General features: G+C 43.5%; 1 protein-coding gene across 5 annotated transcripts in view; it reads right to left on the bottom strand.

The window, feature by feature from the left end:
* amot (angiomotin) overlaps window positions 1-22,257 on the bottom strand; it is a 49,981-nt gene extending 27,724 nt beyond the window's left edge. Inside the window, exons 1-2 of one of the 5 annotated variants that reach the window (XM_042326851.1) lie at window positions 22,009-22,257; window positions 15,991-16,041 (exon numbers count right to left, since the gene is read on the bottom strand). In XM_042326851.1, coding sequence (XP_042182785.1) covers window positions 15,991-16,041; window positions 22,009-22,096 — 139 coding nt within the window. In that variant the 5' untranslated portion in view covers window positions 22,097-22,257. Of the gene's footprint in view, window positions 1-3,493; window positions 4,089-14,557; window positions 14,926-15,990; window positions 16,042-22,008 lie in introns of those variants that run through there. The other 4 variants (XM_042326853.1, XM_042326852.1, XM_042326854.1 and 1 more) reach the window with 4 other exon arrangements.
* Window positions 22,258-22,939: the final 682 nt, after the last annotated feature.

The following is a 22,939-nucleotide window of genomic DNA, read 5'->3' as shown; positions in this document are numbered from 1 at the left end:
CACCGACTGACACCGAACGTCTATTGACGTTGAAATGTTGTTGAAATTTGGTTTGTCCAAATCTGAACCAATCAGAAACCTCTTTCACAACTTTGGACGGCACAGTACAGTAAAGAAAAGTAGAGTTTAGTACAGTAGAGCACACAAGTATAATTTACAGTGTTGTACTGTACTATACTGAACACTACTGTACTGTAATGTCCAAACTTGATGTCTATGATTGGTACAGTTTTGGTTTGGTCTTATTATTCATTAGAATAATAGCCCGTGTAGAATAATAAGCAAACATGCAAAAGACGAGATTACATTTTTCTACTTTTGTGTACCTATTCAGGATAGATAACCATGAAGAGAATGACATTCATAATTATGCATTTCTGTGATGCCATGTGGTGCCATGAAAAAAACTGATAAAGATTTTACCATCATTCTACTACCACATTATACATCTGAGTAAATGTGTTTTTGGAAAATGTTCAGTGGAATTGTTAAAAGTATTCCTTCTGAATATAGTTGTATAGTTCCCCACCTGAACAAAAATAACACCTATGTGAGAATGCTATTCATTGACCACACCTCAGCGTTCAACACCATAGTTCCCACGAAGCTCATCACAGCTAAGGACCCTGGGACTAAACACCTCCCTCTGCAACTGGATCCTGGACTTCCTGACGAGCCGCCCCCAGGTGGTAAAGGTAGGCAACAACACGTCTGCCACGCTGATCCTCAACACTGGGGCCCCTCAGGGGTGTGTACTTAGTCCCCTCCTGTACTCCCTGTTCATCTATGACTGCATGGCCAAACACGACTCCAACACCATCATTAAGTATGCTGATGACACAACAGTGGTAGGCCTGATGACCGACAACGATGAGACAGCCTATAGGGAGGTGGTCAGAGACACGGCCATGTGGGGGACAACAACCTCTCCCTCAAGGTGAGCAAGACAATGGAGCTGATCTTGGACTACAGGAAAAGGCGGGCTGAACAGCATTAACATTAATGGGGCTGTAGTGGAGCGGGTCGAGAGTTTCAAGTTCCTTGGTGTCCACATTACCAATGAACTATCCTGGTCCAAACACCAAGACAGTCGTGAAGAGGGCACGACAAAACCTTATATTTTGCATGGGTCCCCAGACCCTCAAAAAGTTCTACAGCTGCACCATCGAGAGCATCCTGACTGGTTGCATCACTGCCTGGTATTGAAACTGCTTGGCATCTGACTGGAAGGCGCTACAGAGGGTAGTGCGTATAGCCCAGTATATCACTAGGGCCAAACTTCCTGCAATCCAGGACCTATATAATAGGCGGTATATAATAGGTGGTGTCAGAGGAAATAAAATTGTCAGACTCCAGTCACCCAAGTCATAGACTGGTTCTCTGCTACCACACGACAAGCGGTCCCGGAGCTCCATGTCTAGGACCAAAATGCTCCTTAACAGCTTCTACCCCCAAGCCAAATGGCCACCGGACTATTACATTGACCCCCCCCACTTGTTTTGTACACTGCTGCTACTTGCTGTTTATTATCTATGCATAGTAACTTCACCCCTACCTACATGTACTAACCTATACCCCCGCACACTGACTCGGTACCCCCTGTATATGGCCTCGTTAATGTTGTTATTGTGTTACTTTATTTTTTACTTTAGTTTATTTGTTAAATATTTTCTTAACTCTTCTTGAACTGCACTGTTGGTTAAGGGCTTGTAAGTAAGCATTTCACAGTAAGGTCTACACTTGTATTTGGCGCATGTGACAGTTTGATTTGAAATTATTTAAAGTGGAAAATCGGATGTCTCAACGTCATTCTTACCGTGGAATTGCTCTTTTCGGTTCACTGTTTTTTTGAAAGTCCTTTGTTGGGGAGAAGGAATTCAATAAACCTACATTTGAATGGATTAAAAACTCTAGTTCTGGTTGGTCGGGAAGGGTTTGGGGAGAGGTGCTGACATGGGTAAAGTGATTTTATTTGATGATTTGAAGATCTTTGGCCCTCTTCCTAAATGGGAATCATCATAAACGGACCAAACCCAGCAGCAGCCATTTTGACAACGCTGACATGCTTCCTCTCTGGAGCCTCTCTCCATCACTCTCTTTTTCCAACTCAATCAAAATCTCTGTAATGTGGTTTAATTCTCTCCGCAACACATACAAATGTTCCTGATTCAGAGCCAACCTTTCAGACACCAACCCCCCCCAACCACTCATATACAACTCCCTAAACCTCTTACCACACACACACACACACACACACACACACACTTGATGGGAAGCATGTGCTGCAGAGATGAAATCGCTTTTTCTCTCTGTCACACTGGCTGTGGGATGATTTTGTCTTCCTCAACAGTTAAGGAAAATCACCCTCTCCCATCTTCTTTACCCTCTCCTCACCTCCTACTCCCTGGCTCTACCTTTCTTTCCCCCTCAACCCCCTCACCTTTCAGCTCAACCCTTTCCATGTTTCTGGATCAACAGTGTGAAGAAAATCAACTGCAGTGGCAGACTCAGACTTCCGTCCTACTCTGTCCCAGTAGAATTACACTACCACCGATTAGAACTTCATCAGGATTTGTGAGTGAGCCCTTGACGGAAATGCTCCTGTGTCTAAAACAAACTCCATCTGGAAGTGGAGCTGGACCAGGGGATCACAGCTGGGAAGTGCTGGAATGGTTGTGCCCAAAACACTGATACTGTACTGAGTAACAACATCCACCTGGGCACCTAGTGAATGATGGGTCCGGGGTGTTGCGTGTCTGTAAATGAGTCAGTATCTGGCCACGCCTTCTGCACCCCCCCACACCACCACACCACCACCTTCCATGAGTTCCAGGACTCCGCCTCCCACACTGACACATTCCAGAGTGGTACTAGATGTCTCTTCCCTCCCTGGAGTTAGCAGGTACATTGTGGCCTCTGGTCCCAGTCATTGCGTTGCCCAGCCTCCCACTACCCATTGGGACAAAGGGGACTGGTGGGCCATTAAGTTGATTTTAACAGGTTGTGTGTGTGAAGGGGAGCAATGTGGCACGGAGGCTGTTAGTAATTCACTGAAGTTGCATTTTTAATTCATTAATTAATGAGTATGCTGATATTACTAAAAATATTATTATTAAGCAGATTGTGGATCATCTACACCCATTGTGGATGTCGCGTGAGCTCAGAGGAAATCAAGAGGCATTTGGATTATTCCTAGGCTGAGTCAGCAGACATGACTTCGGGCCTCCTCTACAGAAAGAGGGGAAAGGAGGGAAGGCAGGAGAGAGAATAAGAGAAAAATGTGGTACTGAGGTTGAGAGCAAGCGGCTAAGGAGGGAGATAGAAGGGGAGGCTGAGGGAGCAAACTACAGAGAAAGAGCACTACAGAGAAAATGAGCGAGAGAAAACAAGATAGGAGAGATAACGAGAGAGCGAGGCAGAGTGAGTGGAACAGTCAGAGACATTCCAGTGCTGTGAGTCAATGGTGCTAGGCACTGCTCTGGCAGACACTCACCACCACCTCTAAGACTCAAAGGCCTCCGGCTCCTTGGCTCCCCATTGGCCCAGGCAGGGCCACCATACAGAGGAAGGAAGGGGACAGGACAAGGGAGGGATAATCAACACTGGCTCAGATCCAAACAGTCAGAGACCAGAGAAGGTCATTGTTCTTTGTAATTTGAGCATTTCTTGGAATCCTGTCAAACGGAAGGAACCAAATCACTGTGGTCAAAGAGAATAACCCTAGCTTTCCCTCTGGAATGTATCCTAACACACACACACACTTTCATGTAATATACAAATATTTCAATGGGTTAGGTATGAATTGGGCAGATGTAGGCCTAGTATCACAGAATTTGATAAGATAAAATGAATGAATGAAATCCACCTTCCTCAAAAATCCGATGAGAATAAGATCATTCCATGAGGCATCACTGTGTCAAGTGTGTAAATTAAGAACATAAGGGTCAATTAGAGTTAGACTAACTAGTGTGTAATCAGAGCAGACTGAACAGAACAATCCACAACCTCCTTGAGAATAGGGAAACTCAGCAACTCCAGCTCATATTTACCTTAGTATGATCAGTGGTTACATAGAAATAACATTCTCATATACACTTCAATGTGTGATCATTACATGTAAATCATTCTTAGTCTATAGTGATACAAGTTATTGAACGTGTTTAGTCTACATACCCTTTCTTTCAAACTACACCAACAAGGCCCGTTCCTTGTCGGAGAGCATGTGTGCCACACCAGCTACCCCCAGGACTACTACTAGCATACCACATTCCTGAGGAGCAGGGGGACATCTGTCCACACTAATTGAACCTACAGGGGGATAACATACAGAGGCATTCAGTTTAATAATGGAACAGAAGTCTCCTCACAGGCACACAGAGCTGCCAATGGTACTGTCACACAAAGGCTAGAGGATGAATGTGAGTGAAAATAGACTGGGATAAGGCTCATTTATCTGCCATGAATGGAAGGACTGACTGTTGTTATGAAGTTGGAAAGCCTTTTGAGGACCTTCACAAGCAAAGTGAAATGGTCCCATGTCTAGGTCTCAACTACTGTATAATACATGCACAATTAAAGGAATATAAGGTTCAAAACTGAGCACAGGACACAACAATGCATGATACATGCATTAGTCCATTACAGGATTTATGACACATATGAAAAGGGACAAAGGGGGTGGGGTGGGATAATGTATTGGGTAACTACAGTAATTGTAAAACTTGGGATAGGGCACCAAGAAACATTGTATGCTGTAACTTAGTGGCAATGTACTTAATGAAAAATAATATTAAACTCAATCCGCTACATCACATTTATGGAGTGAGATTTGCTTCTTTATTCTGTAAATGTGTCTACCACCATCCGTGCATATAGTCCACATAACTCAAACAATTATGATCTGTAAATATTTAGTAAATACAACAATCTGTAAAAAAGATTTCAAATATTCACTGTCACAAATAATTGGATGATCTGTAAATATATTCATCATAGCAAAAACATTCACCATGTCACAAATAAATGGATGATCTGTAAATATATTCATCATAGCACACAAATAAAACTACAATGTGAGCAAATGTTCAGAATTCCCTAACATATACAACTGTAGAATGTGCATTTGTGCATTCAAAAAGTGCTTGTTGATCTGTATTCTGTGCTATTTTTTTGGAATATGTATTGTAATCCACAAATGTGGCTTCAGATGAGTCGACTATCTCTAATCACTGGGATAATCTGTGTGTCACGGCTGTGTCCTTCTCAGCAGAATGCTTTCTAGCTAGAAGAAGAAAGAACAACTTCATGAAATATGAGTATAACATTTATTTATTCATTCAATAAATTATATTAACATTTAACAAATTACTTTCATATGAATGTTAAATTTGTCTATTGGAGCATGCAACAGGTACATCATCCACTTCAAATGATACTTTTATAAAAAATTTACCTTTAGGATGCCACTCAAAATAAAATAAAAAAACCTGTCTGACTGTGCCCACCCTTTACAAAATGAGCAAAACATCTAATATTTACACTACCGTTATTTTTTTTACGTCACTTACAAATGTCCTTGTTTTTGAAAGAAAAGCTAATTTTTTTGTCTCTTAAAATAACATCAAATTGATCAGAAATACAGTGTAGACATAGTTAAATGTTGTAAATACTATTGTAGCTGGAAACAAATGTTTTATGGAATATAGGCCCATTAACAGCAACCATCACTCCTGTGTTCCAATGGCACGTTGTGTTAGCTAATCCAAGTTTATCATTTTAAAAAGGCTAATTGATCATTAGAAAACCCTTTTGCAATTATGTTAGCACAGCTGAAAATGTTGTGCTGATTGAAAGAAGCAATAAAACCGTCCTTCTTTAGTCTAGTTGAGTATCTGGAGCATCAGCATTTGTGGGTTCGATTACAGGCTCAAAACGGCCAGAAACAAAGACCTTTCTTCTGAAACTCGTTAGTCTATTCTTGTACTGAGAAATGAAGGCTATTCCATGCCAGAAATCGAAGATCTCGTACAACGCTGTGGACTACTCCCTTCACAGAACCGCGCAAACCAGAATAGATAGAGGAGTGGGAGGCCCCGGTGCACAATTGTGCAAGCGGACAAGTATATTAGTGTCTAGTTTGAGAAAGATGCCTCACACGTCCTCAACTGGCAGCTTCATTAAATAGTACCCGCAAAACACCAGTCTCAACATCAACAGTAAAAGTCTGAGAGATATGCTGTTCTCAGCCTCTCCAGCTTCATGAGGAACAGCTGCCAGTCCAACCCTAATCCGCCAGCTCTCCTCAGCAGATATGGAATATCTACATAGGCATACAGAGGCCCATTATCAGCAACCATTACTCGTGTGTTCCAATGGCATGCTGTGTTAGCTAATCCAAGTTTATCATTTTAAAAGGCTAATTGATCATTGCAAAGATCCAAGATGGCGTAGCAGTCAGATGTCTTTGTCCTCATCGTGTCCTGTGTATTTTTTCTTCGCATAGATTTAAAAAATATTTTTCTTACCTCAAATTCTACAATCTCCTGCAATCCGCCTCACCCAATGTGGTATGGATCTGCTATTTTCTTTCTTTTGAACCGGAAACCCCAACAGAAGCTAGCCAACTAACTAGCTAGTAGTCAGCTAGACAATGCTAGCGGTCATCAGCTAACCTTTAGCCCGGACAACTCTTGCCAGGCTGCACAGCGCGACTCAAACCAGAGCACATTGGACTTATTTTTCTCCATATCTCCGAATTCCTACCGCAAGCTCTGAACCATTTCACCTGGATCATCGCAGCTAGCTAGCTGCTATCAGTGGCCAGTCCTGGCTAACGTATCTGTCCTGAAGCAAGAACCAATTAGCCTGGAGCTAGCCTTTGCTAGGCCCATCTCCCAGCTGGCCAAAGAGGTCCGTCAGCCACTCCTTGGGCTACAATACCCATTTTGCCTGGACCCCTTACTGGCGACACAGACCCCCGCCGATCCATCACGACTGGATTACCGACGTAATCTTCCCGAGGGTTTTTTTTCGAAGTGGCTCCTCCATCACGATGTCCCCTGAATGTCTGCTAGCCTGTTAGCCGCGGCCCGCTAGCTGTCTAGAGCATACCGGACTGTTAACTGAAGAAACCCATCGGACAAATTCTTTGGCCACTATACCTATTTTGCCAATTGGCCTGGACCCTTTACCACACGGAGCCCTGCTGATCCATCACGACTGGACTACTGACGAAACAGCACGAGGGGGCTACAACTGACTTCTTCAGTCGCGATGTCCCTTTAAGGCCCTTCTGCTAGCTTGCTAGCCTCGGCTCGCTAGCTGTCTGAATCGTCGCGTCTCCAGCCCGCCGAGCTACTCACTGGACCCCTATGATCACTCGGCTACGCATGCCTCTCCCTAATGTCAATATGCCTTGTCCATTGCTGTTTTGGTTAGTGATTATTGCCTTATTTCACTGTAGAGCCTCTAGCCCTGCTCAATACTTAGCTAACCCATTAGTTCCACCTCCCACACATGCGGCGACCTCACCTGGTTTAAATTATGTTTCTAGAGACAATAGCTCTCTCATCGTCACTTAATACATAGGTTTACCTCCACTGTATTCACATCCTACCATACCTTTGTCCGTACATTATGCCTTGAATCTATTCTACCATGCCCAGAAACCTGCTCCTTTTACACTCAGTTCCGAACGTACTAGACGACCAGTTCTTATAGTCTTTAGGCGTACCCTTATCCTACTCCTCCTCTGTTCCTCTGGAGATGTAGAGGTTAATCCAGGCCCTGCAGTGCCTAGCTCCACTCCCATTTTTCCATTTCCATCCCCAACTATAACATTTTCCGACAAGGTAGAACTGCCAAAGGAGGCGGAGTTGCAGTCTACTGCAGAGAAAGCCTGCAGAGTTCTGTCTTACTATCCAGGTCTGTGCCCAAACAATTTGAGCTTCTACTTTTAAAAATCCACCTTTCCAGAAACAAGTCTCTCACCGTTGCCACTTGCTATAGACCACCTTCTGCCCCCAGCTGTGCCCTGGACACCATATGTGAATTGATTGCCCCCCATCTATCTTCAGAGCTCGTGCTGTTAGGTGACATAAACTGGAACATGCTTAACACCCCGGCCATCCTACAATCTAAGCTAGATGCCCTCAATCTCACACAAATGATCAATGACCTTACCAGGTACAAACCCAAATCTGTAAACACAGGCACCCTCATAGATACCATCCTAACCAACCTGCCCTCCAAATACACCTCTGCTGTCTTCAACCAGGATCTCAGCGAGCACTGCCACATTGCCTGTGTCTGTAATGGGTCTGCGGTCAAACGACCACCCCTCATCACTGTCAAACTCTCCCTAAAGCACTTCAGCGAGCAGGCCTTTCTCATTGACCTGGCCAGGGTATCCTGGAAGGATATTGACTTCCTTCCGTCAGAAGAGGATGCCTGGTTATTCTTTAAAAGTGCTTTCAACACCATCTTAAATAAGCATGCCCCATTCAAAAAAATGTAGAACCAGGAACAGATATAGCCCTTGGTTCACTCCAGGCCTGACTGCCCTTGACCAGAACAAAAACATCATGTGGCATACTGCATTAGCATCGAATAGCCCCCGCGATATGCAACATTTCAGGGAAGTCAGGAACCAAGATTTTACTTTACTTATTTGGACCTTTATTTAACTAGGCAAGTCAGTTAAGAACAAATTGTTATTTTCAATGACGGCCTAAAAACAGCGGGTTAACTGCCTTGTTCAGGAGCAGAGCAAGAGATTTTTACCAAGACAGCTCAGGGATTTGATCTTGCAACCTTTCGGTTCCTAGTCCAATATACACCGGCAGTTAGAAAAGCAAAGGCTAGCTTTTTCAAACAGAAATCTACATCCTGAAGCACAAACTCCAAAAAGACCTGGGACACTGAAGTCCATGGATAATAAGAGCACCTCCTCCCAGCTGCCCACTGCACTGAGGCTAGGAAACACTGTCACCACCGATAAATCCACGATAATTGAAAATGTCAATAAGCATTTTTCTAAGGCTGGCCATGCTTTCCACCTGGCTACCCCAGTCAACAGCCCTGCAGTCAACTTGCCCAAGCCTCCCCATCTCTCCTTCACCCAAATCCAGATGGCTGGATGTTCTGAAAGAGCTGCAAAATCTGGACCCCTACAAATCAGCCGGGCTAGACAATCTGGACCCGCTCTTTCTAAAATGATCAACTGAAATTGTTGCAACCCCTATTACTAGCCTGTTCAACCTCTCTTTCGTATCGTCTGAGATACTCAAAGATTAGAAAGCTGCCATGGTCATCCCCCTCTTCAAAGGGGGAAACACTCTAAACCCAAACTGCTACAGACCTATATCGATCCTACCCTGCCTTTCTAAGGTCTTCGAAAGCCAAGTTAACAAAGAGAACACCGACCATTTCGAATCCCACCGTACCTTCTCCGCTATGCAGTCTGGTTTCCGAGCTGGTCATGGGTGCACCTCAGCCACGCTCATTGTCCTAAATGATATCATAACCGCCATCCATAAGAGACAATACTGTGCAGCTGTATTTATCGACCTGGCCAAGGCTTTCTACTCTGTCAATCACCACATTCTTACCGGCAGACTCGACAGCCTTGGTTTCTCAAATGACTACCTCGACTGGTTCACCAAGTACTTCACAGACAGAGTTCAGTGTGTCAAATCGGAGGGCCTAGTGTCCGGACCTCTGGCAGACTCTATGGGGGTGCCACAGGGTTCAATTCTCGGGCCAACTCTTTTCTCTGTATACATCAATGATGTCGCTCTTGCTGCTGTTGATTCTCTGATCCACCTCTACACAGACGACATCATTCTGTAAACTTCTGGCCCTTCTTTGGACACTGTGATAACTAACCTCGAGATGAGCTTCAATGCAAAACATCTCTCCTTCCGTGGCCTCCAACTTCTCTTAAATGCAAGTAAAACTAAATGCATGCTCTTCAACCGATCGCTGCCCACACCTGCCCGCCTGTCCAGCATATCACTACTCTGGACGGTTCTGACTTAGAATATGTGGACAACTACAAATACCTAGGTGTCTGGTTAGACTATAAACTCTCCTTCCAGAACCACATTAAGCAAACCAAAATTAAATCTAGAGTCGGCTTCCTATTTCACAACAAAGCATCCTTCACTCGTACTGCCAAACATACCCTCGTAAAACTGACTATCCTACCAATCCTTAACTTCGGCGATGTCATTTACAAAATAGCCTCCAACACTCCACTCAGCAAACTGGATGTAGCCTATTACAGTGCCATCTGTTTTGTCACAAAAGCCCCATATACAACCCACCCTTGCGACCTGTATGCTGTCGTTGGCTGGCCCTCGCCTCATATTCGTCGCCAAACCAACTGGTCATCTATAAGTCTTTGCTAGGTAAACCCCCGCCTTATCTCAGCTCACTGGTCACCATAGCTGCATCCACCTCGTGACATGCCCTCCAGCAGGTATATTTCACTTGTCACCCCCAAAGCCAATTTCTCCTTTGGCTGCCTTTCCTTCCAGTTCTCCACTGCCAATGACTGGAACGAACTGCAAAATTCACTGAAGCTGGAGACTCAGATCTCCCTCACTAACTTTAAGCACCAGCTGTCAGAGCAGCTCACAGATCACTGCACCCGTACATAGGTCATCCAATTACCTCATCCCCATACTGTTATTTATTTTGCTCCTTTGCACCCCAGTATATCTACTTGCACACTCATCTTCTGCACATCTATCACTCCAGTGTTTAATTGTTATTTTGTAATTATTTCACCTCTATGGAGATTTATTGCCCTTATCCTACCTCATTTGCACACACTGTATATATACTTTTTCTATTGGCTGTATGTTTGTTTATTCCATGTGTAACTCTGTTTTTTTGTGTCACACTGCTTTGCTTCATCTTGGCCAGGTTGCAGGGGTGAATGAGAACTTGTTCTCAACGAGCCTACCTGGTTAAATCAAGGTGAAATCAAAAAAATATAAGGGTGACTCCAGGATGCTGGCTTCCTAGGCAGAGCTGCAAAGAAAAAAACATCTCAGACTGGCCAATAAAAAGAAAAGATTAGGCAAGAGAACAGACACTGGACAGAGGAACTCCTACCTTGAAGGCCAGCATCCCAGAGTCGCCTCTTCACTGTTGACGTTGAGACTGGTGTTTTGCGGGTACTATTTAATGAAGCTGCCAGTTGAGGACTTCTGAGGCATCTTTCTCAAACTAGACACTCTAATGTACTTGTCCTCTTGTGCAGGTGTGCACCAGGGCCTCCACTCTTTCTTTTCTGGTTAGGGCCAGTTTGCCCTGTTCTATGAAGGGAGTAGTACACAGCGTTGTATGAAATCTTCCATTTTTTGGCAATTTCTCGCATGGAATAGCTTGACAAGTTTCAGAAGAAAGGTCTTTGTTTCTGGCCATTTTGAGCCTGTAATCGAACCCACAAATGCTGACGCTCCAGATACTCAACTAGACTGAAGGCCAGTTTTATTGCTTCTTTCAATCAGCACAACATTTTTCAGCTGCGCTAACATAATTGCAAAAGGGTTTTCTAATGATCAATTAGCCCTTTAAAATGATAAACTTGGATTAGCTAACATAAAGTGCCATTGGAACACAGGAGTGATGGTTGCTGATAATGGGCCTCTGCACGCCTATGTAGATATTCCATTAAAAAACAGCCGTTTCCAGCTACAATGGTCATTTACAACATTAACAACGTCTACAATCTATTTGTGATCAAAGTTGATGTTATTTTAATGGACAAAAAAAAAGTGCTTTTCTTTTAAAAACAAGGACATTTCTAAGTGACCCCAAACTTTTGAACGGTAGTGTATATGCTGAAACAAAATGACATTTTACTACATTCTTTAGGTCATCATTTCAATCTGGGGACCACAAGGGATGCACATAGTTTTGTTTTTACTTCATTACACAGCTGATTCAAATAATCCAAGCTTTATAATTTGAATCAGCTGTGTAGTGGTGCTAGGGCAAACCCCCCCAAGTCCACCCCTTGGGGTCCCCAGGACCGAGTTTGGGAAACACTGCTATAGGTCCTTGGACGAGTCAGCAGTCAGATCAAACAACTCACAAAGGGCCTGGAAAAAACGAGAACTTGACTAGTGGAGAGTTGCAGTAGAATCCAAAAGCAGCTGGTCAGTGGTAGAACAGGCAAAGAGGGGTCATGGTTCTAGGTTGACTCAGAATGGACAGCTCTGTAAAAAATGAATAACAATACTGAGTTGAGCAGCACACACCACTTGTTACACAAAACATTTGAAATAGCATGTTATTAAGCTATTTGGTCAAGCTTATAAAACAGGAGTCACTCAATAAATGGAGGCAAGAGGACCACATGCTGGAACCCAAGCCAAAAGCACACGGTTTTTGTTCCTGATGACTTGTTAACTCCTTCCCTGTGTCTGAATGGATGACAGGGTGTGTCAATCAGTGCATATATTGTTTCTGCACCTCCATGTGCCATCATTATGCAGTTTTACATATTCATAAGTTTGATCAAGTTGTAATAGGTTTACATTTAAATGGGTCATTTCATACTTCAAAACATGTTCACGAAAATGATCAGATTACATTGAATCATAATGGCCTGTGCATTGTTACACAATTAAACCCTCACGTTATTGTCAGGTTAATCATTTTTTACTGATAATAGTCTTTACAGTACAAGTATAATAACTTTGCCTTTTATTCAACTGGTAACATTGCCCAGCCCCTCAACGGTGCAACACAATACAGAGAGGGATTGAACTGACCGTAGTCAGACACGGAATGCATATTAATAAATAGTAGGTAAGGATGAACAACAAATGACTTGGCTAGCTAGCAAGCAAGCTTACATGGAGCAAAAAATAGCTAGCTGATTTTCTAATGTTTTTAATCAGAGAGTTATAATTTCTTAACTCCACACCAGTTGGGAAAGAGTGATTAGTCCTGCCAAAGCATCAATTGCCCCGTTTAGTCCCTGAAAAGAAAACGGATTGAAAAATATCATTTGCAACATCACCAATTCAGGATTTCAAAACTGAGCGGTTCTTTACAATTGACACATTCCTGAATTAACAACTAAGTTTAACTTTGGTTGTTCGGCTAAACAGCTGATAAGATCGAAGTGTGCAACTGCAGTCCGCAATTCAGGGCGTGTCCGAAAGCTGTGGGCAAAGGACACTGTCTACCGGTCGCCACCGCCTTCCGGGGTGCTAGCTTGCGAGTTAGTGACACTATGTGCTAGCTTGCTAGGGTGAAGGACACCGTCGACCGTTCATCCCTGCCTCCCGCTAGCACAGCAGGTGGGAGGCTGGGGCAACACAGTGTGCCGCCCCCACCTCCCGTGTAGCGGAGTCCTCCTTAGGACTAGCTGGCTAAGCTAGAACAGTGTCATACACTCCCGCCTGCCGAACACCTGCCCTCACCGTCGTTAATAGAACTGTGGGAAAAGGACATGGTCTACCAGCGTACAGCTATTCCCCCACCCCTTCTTCTGTCAGGTTTATCGGCGGCTGGCATCCAACATTATTCTGCATTACCGCCACCTACTGTACTGGAGCACCCCCGCTTGTCCTAAAAACATTTACCAAGTGTAAAGAGGGGTTCCTGCAGATTCAGGAATGCCCCGATTTGTGGGCCGCAATTGCACCCTTCTCATGAGTTACCTGTTAACTATCAGTAACGTTAGTGTCCAAAGCACACACTCGGCGTTGCATGCCCCAATGGTCGAATTTAACATTCATATGAAAGTCAGTTTCTAAACATTAACATAATTTGTTTAGTAAATAAACGTTATACTCACATTTCATGAAGTAATTTTCTCTTCTAGCTAGAAAGCGTTCTAAGGACACAGACGTGATCTGTCGGCACTCCGCGCATCAAGTAACAAAGATTATCCCAATTATTGGAGATAGCCGACTCATATGAAGTAACATTTGTGGATTGTAATACATCGACATGCAGAAAAAAACTCAATTATGTAAACAGAACACAGATCCACAAGCACCTTTTGAATGCGCAAATGAGCATTCCACAGCTGTACATGTTAGGGATTTCTGAACATTGGCTCACAAATTGTTCTACATTTGTTCAAATTGTAGCTTTATCTGTTAGACATGTTGAATATATTTACAGATCATAGATGTATAGTTTAATTTGTAATATTTTTACGGATTATGGTTTTTATGAAATATTTTAATACATTCACGGGTCATGGTTTATTTTTGAGTTATAGAATTAAGAAAAACAAATGTCACTCATACACAAGTAATGAAGCCAGAGAAAGAAAGAGGAAACATGGCCAACCCTTTCAGTGCCAGTACATAGGTGAGTCCAAACATGAGCATCATTGAACACTGTTCCACTGTAATATCACTGTTATGCCACCGAAGTGTCTACAAACGTATCTTGGACTACTGTTTGGTTCTCTTTCATAAACTACACAAATCTACTTCTGGTAGAGTAACCAACCAATAGCATATATCATACACTTTTAGAAGTTATGGCAAACAATATTCCGTTATGTAGTCGTGTTTACCTTTCAATTAAACTTCACGTAGAAACGACTACTGCTCCGTTCTCGACGTCCCTGCTCGGCTATTTCCATAGATTTGATACAGATCGGATACCGTGCAAAATTCCTCAAACAATTCTAAAAATTCTGATATGACTAATCCATGTTACTTCACGAGTTTCCTTCGAATAGCAGGCTGTTTGCTCTTTTCCACATAATAAAGCGTATGCTTCTGTTCCCATTTCATATTTAATCTGATGAAAAAGATTAAGAATCTTTTTTCCACTTGACTGCGCTATGAAGGGAATGCATAAAGGAACAGCCCCGAACCGCAAAGTTGCAGTAGCAGTGTATGCATCTGAGAGCCGACAAGCGCAACCCCCAACCCCTTCCTACCAAAGAAGTCAAAACTTTTCATGGAGAAAATCCCTCCTTCTCCAGTCTGCTATCGGAAGTAAGCCAATTTTGCTGACGTTTCGGTTGGCTTTTGGAACCGTCACTCAAGCAAGAAAAAAAGAAAAAAAAAAAATACAAAAGCCTTTTGTATGTTAGGAGATCAATTCCTTGGACCTGTCCAAAGCACCTACACAACCGAACTTGGTTAAACCTTATCGATATGAAAATGGTTACAACAGTAAAAGACGTATCTGTAAAAGTATCTAGGCTATATGAGCAGTTTACCGATTTTACAAACGCACATAGACCTGTCCTGGTATTATTGTTCTCTGTCTTTTATGAACTCCCGGGTAGGCCTATATATTCATATGGCTACAGTTCATGAAAATAGTCTACTGGGAGAGGAAAGTGATTTGCACCATGGAATCCCAATTAGATTCAAACTGTTTTAATACAGAGTTGACTCCTGGGTCCTGATAAGTGCACTTTGGGAAAAAATGCAAACTCCTTTTCAGTCACAATTCAATTATTGCCCCTGATGACTGACTGTATGTTGCTGTCACATCAGACCAAATTAATTGCAGTTACCAACACTCAACTGTAGCCTAGGCTATATAGCCTAGGCTATTAATACGCATAGCCTAAATGACTTAAAATCTCAAGCGTTTTAATAATGTTAATAAAAAATTCAGTCAAGTGTGTATTATCTGGGAAGTAGTCTATGATGCATCATCACCTTTGTGTACACTACAGGTGAACCGAGGAAGAACACATGATTAAACAGAAACATGGAGGAATGTGCACATCCCAGACAAATTAACTGCAAAAACATCACTGACAAGACTCATTACATCATTCAACAAAGGACAAAACACACCTCACTCATCATGTGATAAGTAGGCCAAGGTAGTGTTTTTCCCCCCATTTAACAATATTCTCCTACCCACAATAGTATGAATGTTTTGACAAAAGAATTCAAATGGATTTCCCATTCAAGCTCACCAACGGATGGGGGGGTGATATGTCTGAAAAGATAGAATGTAGGCTATAACTTAACTCACCTAACACTGAATCACTGATTTCCAAGAGATCCACGCCAGTTATTGCATTTTCTGTGAGAGAAAAAAGATGTCCTCCGACAATTTGTGACACATTGATAGACAATGCTGAACACAGCACTGTGTGATCTCCTGTAGACTACATTATTGCCCAAATGTAAGCTAGAGAGCAGGGATGATAGGCCCAGTCCTGGCCATTCTGCCACCCTCACTCAAACAAAACAATTTGCTGCCCCCTGCAAAAATGTAATTATCCTGTAAAATTACATTGAAAAGACATTTCAGGTGTTGAAGTTATGTTAAATTTAGGTTATTAATGAAAGGTGAAAAGATGTCTTTTCCAGAAGGTTAAAATAGGCATTTCCGGACGTTGAAAAATAAGCATTTAAAACAGACATAGAAATCAGGTTCATTTTCTGTTCTCAAAAGAAAGCTGAAAATACATAAATTCAGCAAAAAAAGAAACCTCCCTTTTTCAGGACCCTGTCTTTCAAAGAAAATTCGTAAAAATCCAATTAACTTCACAGATCTTCATTGTAAAGGGTTTAAACACTGTTTCCCATGCTTGTTCAATGAACCATAAACAATGAATGAACATGAGTCTGTGGAACAGTCATTAAGACACTAATATCTTACAGACGGTAGGCAATTAAGGTCACAGTTATGAAAACTTAGGATACTAAAGAGGCCTTTCTACTGACTCTGAAAAACACCAAAAGAAAGATGCCCAGACTCCCTGATCATCCACGTGAACGCATCTTAGGCATGCTGCAAGGAGGCATGAGGACTGCAGATGTGGCCAGGGCAATAAATTGCAATGTCCGTACTGTGAGACGCCTAAGACAGTGCTACAGGGAGACAGGATGGACAGCTGATCGTCCTCGCAGTGGAAGACCACGTGTAACACCTGCACAGGATCGGTACATTCGAACATCACACCTGCAGGAAAGGTACAGGATGGCAACAACAACTGCCCGAGTTACACCAGGAACACTCAATCCCTCCACCAGTGCTCAGACTGTCCACAAAAGGCTGAGAGGGCTTGTAGGCCTGTTGTAAGGCAGGTCCTCACCAGATATCACTGGCAACAACGTCGCCCTATGGGCACAAACCCACCGTTGCTGGACCAGACAGGACTGGCAAAAAGTGCTCTTCCCTGACGAGTCGCGGTTTTGTCTCGCCTGGTGTCGGATTCGCATTTATCGTCGAAGGAATGAGCGTTACGCCGAGGCCTGTACTCTGGAGCGGGATCGATTTGCGGGATCGATTTGCAGGTCCGTCATGGTCTGGGGGCAATCATCGAACTGAGCTGGTTGTCATTGCAGGCAATCTCAACGCTGTGCGTTACAGGGAAGACATCCTCCTCCCTCATGTGGTACCCTTCCTGCAGGCTCATCCTGACATGACCCTCCAGCATGACAATGCCACCAGCCATACTGCTCATTCTGTGCGTGATCTGTGCGTGATTTCCTGCAAGACAGGAATGTCCTGCCCACCGAAGAGCCCGGATCTCAATCCCGTTGGTTCGGATGGTGAGAGCTAGAATTCTCCCAAGAAATGTCCAGGAACAGGCAGGTGCCTTGGTGGACGAGTGGGGTGACATCTCACAGCAAGAACTGGCAAATCTGGTGCAGTCCATGAGGAGGAGATGCACTGCAGTACTTAATGCAGCTGGTGGCCACACCACTTCGCACTGGTTTTTATTTTATGCTGACTGTTATTTTTGATCCCCTTTTGTTCAGGGACACATTATTCCATTACTGTTCGTCACTTGTCTGTGGAACTTGTTCAGTTATTGTCTCAGTTGTTGAATCTTTTTATTTTACCCCTTTTTCTCCCCAAAGTCATGGTATCCAATTGTTTTTAGTAGCTACTATCTTGTCTCATCGCTACAACTCCCGTATGGGCTCGGGAGAGACGAAGGTTGAAAGTCATGCGTCCTCCGATACACAACCCAACCAAGCCGCACTGGTTCTTAACACAGCGTGCATCCAACCCGGAAGCCAGCCGCACCAATGTGTCGGAGGAAACACCGTGCACCTGGCAACCTTGGTTAGCGTGCACTGCGCCCGGCCCGCCACAGGAGTCGCTGGTGCGCGATGAGACAAGGATATCCCTACCGGCCAAGCCCTCCCTAACCCGGACGACGCTAGGCCAATTGTGCGTCACCCCACGGACCTCCCGGTCGCGTCCGGTTATGACAGAGCCTGGGCGCGAACCCAGGGTCTCTGGTGGCACAGCTGGCGCTGCAGTACAGCGCCCTTAACCACTGCGCCACCCGGGAGGTCAGTTGTTGAATCTTATGTTCATACAAATATTTACACATGTTAAGTTTGCTGAAAATAAACGCAGTTGATAGTGAGATGACGTTTCTTTTTTTGCTGAGTTTATTTTCCGAACATTGAAACCGGTTTCCTTTTCGGTTCTGAATGAAAGTTGAAAATATGTTAATTTATAGACATCCGTTTGGACTAAATCAAGGCCGGTCCAGACCGGATCAAACATAGATGATGTCGCTAATCACATAATTATTTCCAAAAACAATGGCAATTTCGCAAAACCAGTGGCATTTGGGCTTATTAGCGCTGATGCCACCCTGTGCTAAGCAGTGCCCAGTTTTCTTTTACCCCTTTTTCTCCCCAATTTCATGGTATCCAAGTGGTAGTTACAGTCTTGTCCCATCACTGCAACTCCTGTACGGACTCGGGAGTGGTGAAGGTCGAGAGCTGTGCATCCTCCGATACACAACCCAAACAAGCCGGAATGCCTCTTGACATAATGCCCACTTAACCCAGAAGCCAGCCGCACCAATGTGTCAGAGGAAACACAGTACACCTGGCAACTGTGTCAGTGTGCACTGCGCCCAGCCTGCCACAGGAGTCGCTAGTGTGCGATGGGACAAGGACATCCCTGCCGGCCAAACCCTCCTCTAACCCGGACGACGCTGGACCAATTGTGCGCCGCACCATGGGTCTCACAGTCTCGGCCCGGCTGGACTCAAACCCAAAATCTCTAGAGGCACAGCGATGTAGTGCCTTAGTCCACTGCACCTCTCAGGAGGCAAGCAGCGGCCACTTCGTCAAAGGCAGGGGCGCAACATATTTTGCGTGTCCATTCCTCTCCATGGTGCTGTTGGAGAAGCACATTGCTGTGGCTCTCATCCAACGTTCTGTAAAAAATTCCAACATAAATCCTGGAGCAGATATAGCTCACAGTGAATTCTGAAAGTATTCAGACAACTTGACTTTTCCAACATTGTCATATTGCAGCCTTATTCTAAAATTGATTAAATAGCCGTCGTCTCCCCCAGCAATCTACACACAATACCCCATAATTACAAAGCAAAAACAGGTTTGACATTTTTGCAAATGTATGTAAAAAAAAAAAATTAAACAGAAAATCACATTTACATAAGTATTCAGACTTTTTACTCAGTACTTTGTTGATGCCCCTTTGGCAGTGATTACAGCATCAATTATTTTTGGGTATGACACTACAAGCTTGGCATACCTGGATTTTGGGAGATTCTCCCATTCTCTGCAGATCCTCTCAAGCTGCACAGCTATTTTCAGGTCTGTCCAGACATGTTCGATTGGGTTCAAGTCCGGGCTCTGGCTTGGCCACCCAAGGACATTCAGAGACTTGTCCCGAACCCATTCCTGCGTTGTCTTCGCTGTGTGCTTAGGGTCGTTGTCCTGTTGGAAGGTTTACCTTCGCCCCAGTCTGAGGTCCAGAGTGATCTGGAGCAGGTTTTCATCAAGGATCTCTCTGTACTTTGCTCTATTCATCTTTCCCTCGATCCTCGTCTCCCAGTTCCTACAGCTGAAAAAGATCCCCATAGCATGATGCGGTCACCACTATGCTTCACCGTAAGGATGGTATTGGCCAGGTAATGAGCGGTGACTGGTTTCCTCCAGATGTGACACTTGACATTCAGGTCAAAGAGTTACATTTTGATTTCATCAGATGAGAGAATCTTGTTTCTCATGGGCTGAAATTCCTTTAGGTGGCTTTTGACAAAATCCAAGCGGGCTGTCATGTGCCTTCTACTGAGGAGTGGCTTCCGTCTGGCCACTCTACCATAAAGGCCTTTTTAAATTTTTTAAATGTCACCTTTATTTAACCAGGTTGGCTAGTTGAGAACAAGTTCTCATTTACAACTGCGATCTGGCCAAGATAAAGCAAAGCAGTGCAAAACAAACAACAGAGTTACACATGGAATAAACAAACATACAGTCAATAACACAATAGAAAATGTCTATATACAGTGTGTGCAAATGAGGTAAGATAAGGGAGGTAAGGCAATAAATAGGCCATAGTGGCGAAATAATTACAATTTAGCAATTAAACACTGGAGTGATAGATGTGCAGAAGATGAATGTGCAAATAGAGATATTGGGGTGCAAAGGAAAATAAAATAAAAACAGAATGGAGAGTGCTGTGAGCCTGATTGGGGGAGTGCTGCAGATGGTTGTCCTTCTGGAAGGTTCTCCCATCTCCACAAAGGAACTCTGGAGCTCTGTCAGAGTGACCATCAAGATCTTGGTCACCTCCCTGACCAAGGCCGTTCTCCACCGATTGCTCAGTTTGGCCAGCTCTAGGAAGAGTCTTGGTGGTTCCAAACTGCTTTCATTTAGGAATGATGAAGGCCACAGTGTTCTTGGGGAAGTTCAATGATGCAGAAACATTTTGGTTCCCTTCTCCAGATCTGTGCCTCGACACAATCCTGTCTCTGAGCTCTAAGGACAATTATTTTGACCTCATGGCTTGGTTTTTGCTCTGACATGCACTGTCAACTGTGGGACCTTATATAGACAGGTGTGTACCTTTCCAAATCATGTCCGATCAATTGAATTTACCACAGGTGGACTCCAATCAAGTTGTTCAAACATCTCAATGATGATCAATGGAAACAGGATGCACCTGAACTCAATTTCAGGTCTCATAGAAAAGGTTGTGAATATGTTTTTTAAAACTTTTAATACATTTTCAAAAATGTCTAAAAACCTGTTTTTGCTTTGTCCTTCTGAGTTATTGTGTGTAGCTTGACGAGGAAAATTATTTGTTGAATCCATTTTAGAATAAGGATGTAATGTAACAAAATGTGGAAAAAGTCATGGGGTCTGAATACTTTCCGAATGCACTATATAGTAGAAGTAGTATTTGGCACAGACTGACGGCGACGTCTTATTTCCACATCCACAGATGTTGGTTTTTGGTCCGGACCGCACCAAATCTGAACCAAAAAGATGTCTATGTTTGGGCCAAACCAAGGCTGGTCCAGACCGGACTAAATTTGATTGGTTCAGATTTGATCCTGACCAAAATCCAACTTCCGTGGAAATAAATCGGTCTGTGCTTACTGAGGTGTAGCCTACAGTGTGGAATTACATTTTATTTTATGAATGCCCATCTGTGGTTGGCCTACAGTTGGTAAAACACAAAAAAGACTAACAAAATACTTTTGCATTGGTCTGTGCTTACTGGGGCGTAACCTACAATATCAGCCACAATGGCATTTTATGAATGCCCATCCATGTGGTAGGTCTACCGTTTGGAAAACAGGTAGTTGCATTGGTTTTATTAGTCCTGATTACAGTGAATAATTCATTAGATTATTTTTTGGACGGAACGTTGGTAGGAAAGTCGTGCATGGGAATGAACAAGCGCCCCTGCCATTGACAAAGTGGGCACTGCTTATCACAAGGCAACATTGTCGCTAAAAAAAACCATGCCACTGGTTGATTGAAATTATCATTGTTTTTGGGAAGAATTATGTGAGGTTGGAGGTGTTGGAAAATGCCGCCCTCGTCAATCGAATTGACGAATGAGCGGGCTGGTCCTGGGGATACTGTTTGGCGTAAAACGTGCACCACTGTGTGGTGGAAATATGAACTGTAATGGGGCCTGAAAAGAATGTTGTGCCCTCTTTAAAAGTTTGGAGAGCTATGTTTACCATGTTCAACCATCTATTCATGGTGGTTATGAATTTGGATGCAAGCTGCGCATTATTGAACTCACCGAGAAAGCTCTGTGCGCATTCTGTAAGCCCGATGAGATGGATCCATTCCGCCACCTCCTCGGGACTCCAGTGTTCGACTGAGATCATTGTAAATGGTTTTCTTCAGATCTCACCGCCATTCCTCCCTTCAAAGGAACAAAGTGTTACATAACGTTATAGGCCTACGGTCCAGTTCCCTTGTTGGGCAATACCGATAAACTAGGCTACAGATAAGGTTGACAAAAATGTTGCCCGCTCAGATGCAACGTTTTAAATCGCCATTGAAATGGCGTAAACTGTCACATGTTGTCACTAGTGCAGTCAATTACCGCGTAACTCCCACTATTCAAAGGTCACGCAAATTACAATGGGGAATGGGCATGTAAATCAACAATAGAAGCCCTCCCTATGCTACTTTTAGTCTTCCAAAAGAACGCCCCGGTGTAAAACTATTTGCAACAATTGTATTTCGTGACCGCATAAATACACCTAGTGCTTGCACACCTTTGTAAAATTTATCATCGTTTCTCAACAGTAAAAGCTAACAAATCCACATTTTTCCTAGCATTGTCAAGAGCTGGGATTGCTGCAAAATGCACACCTCGCCAGGTAGAGGGTTGGAGCCTGAGAGAACGCTAACAGTTCGGTGCATTGTAGATAGTGTAGTTTTACAGCCCCACTGTATTTGCCAACTCCTTCATAGCCCCTGACATGATGAAAATGTACTCATACCATGCATCATCTCAGTCCCTTGAAATGTATGATATATGGAACCATTCATATATACACAATTCATACAAAAATAAAAGGCTACCAGTATGTTGCCTTTCTTGAAGTTCATTACTTAATCTGGAGAGCAATGTCCTCAACCTGTCCTCAATGTTAACATCATGTAAATCAAACTGTTGTTTGAGTATGACTTGTTAATTTCTGTTCATTCTCACTTTAAAG

The sequence above is a fragment of the Oncorhynchus tshawytscha genome, linkage group LG09, assembly GCF_018296145.1.
Source record: "Oncorhynchus tshawytscha isolate Ot180627B linkage group LG09, Otsh_v2.0, whole genome shotgun sequence".
Lineage (NCBI taxonomy): Eukaryota > Metazoa > Chordata > Actinopteri > Salmoniformes > Salmonidae > Oncorhynchus > Oncorhynchus tshawytscha.
This window is presented reverse-complemented; position numbering and strand designations above follow the sequence as displayed.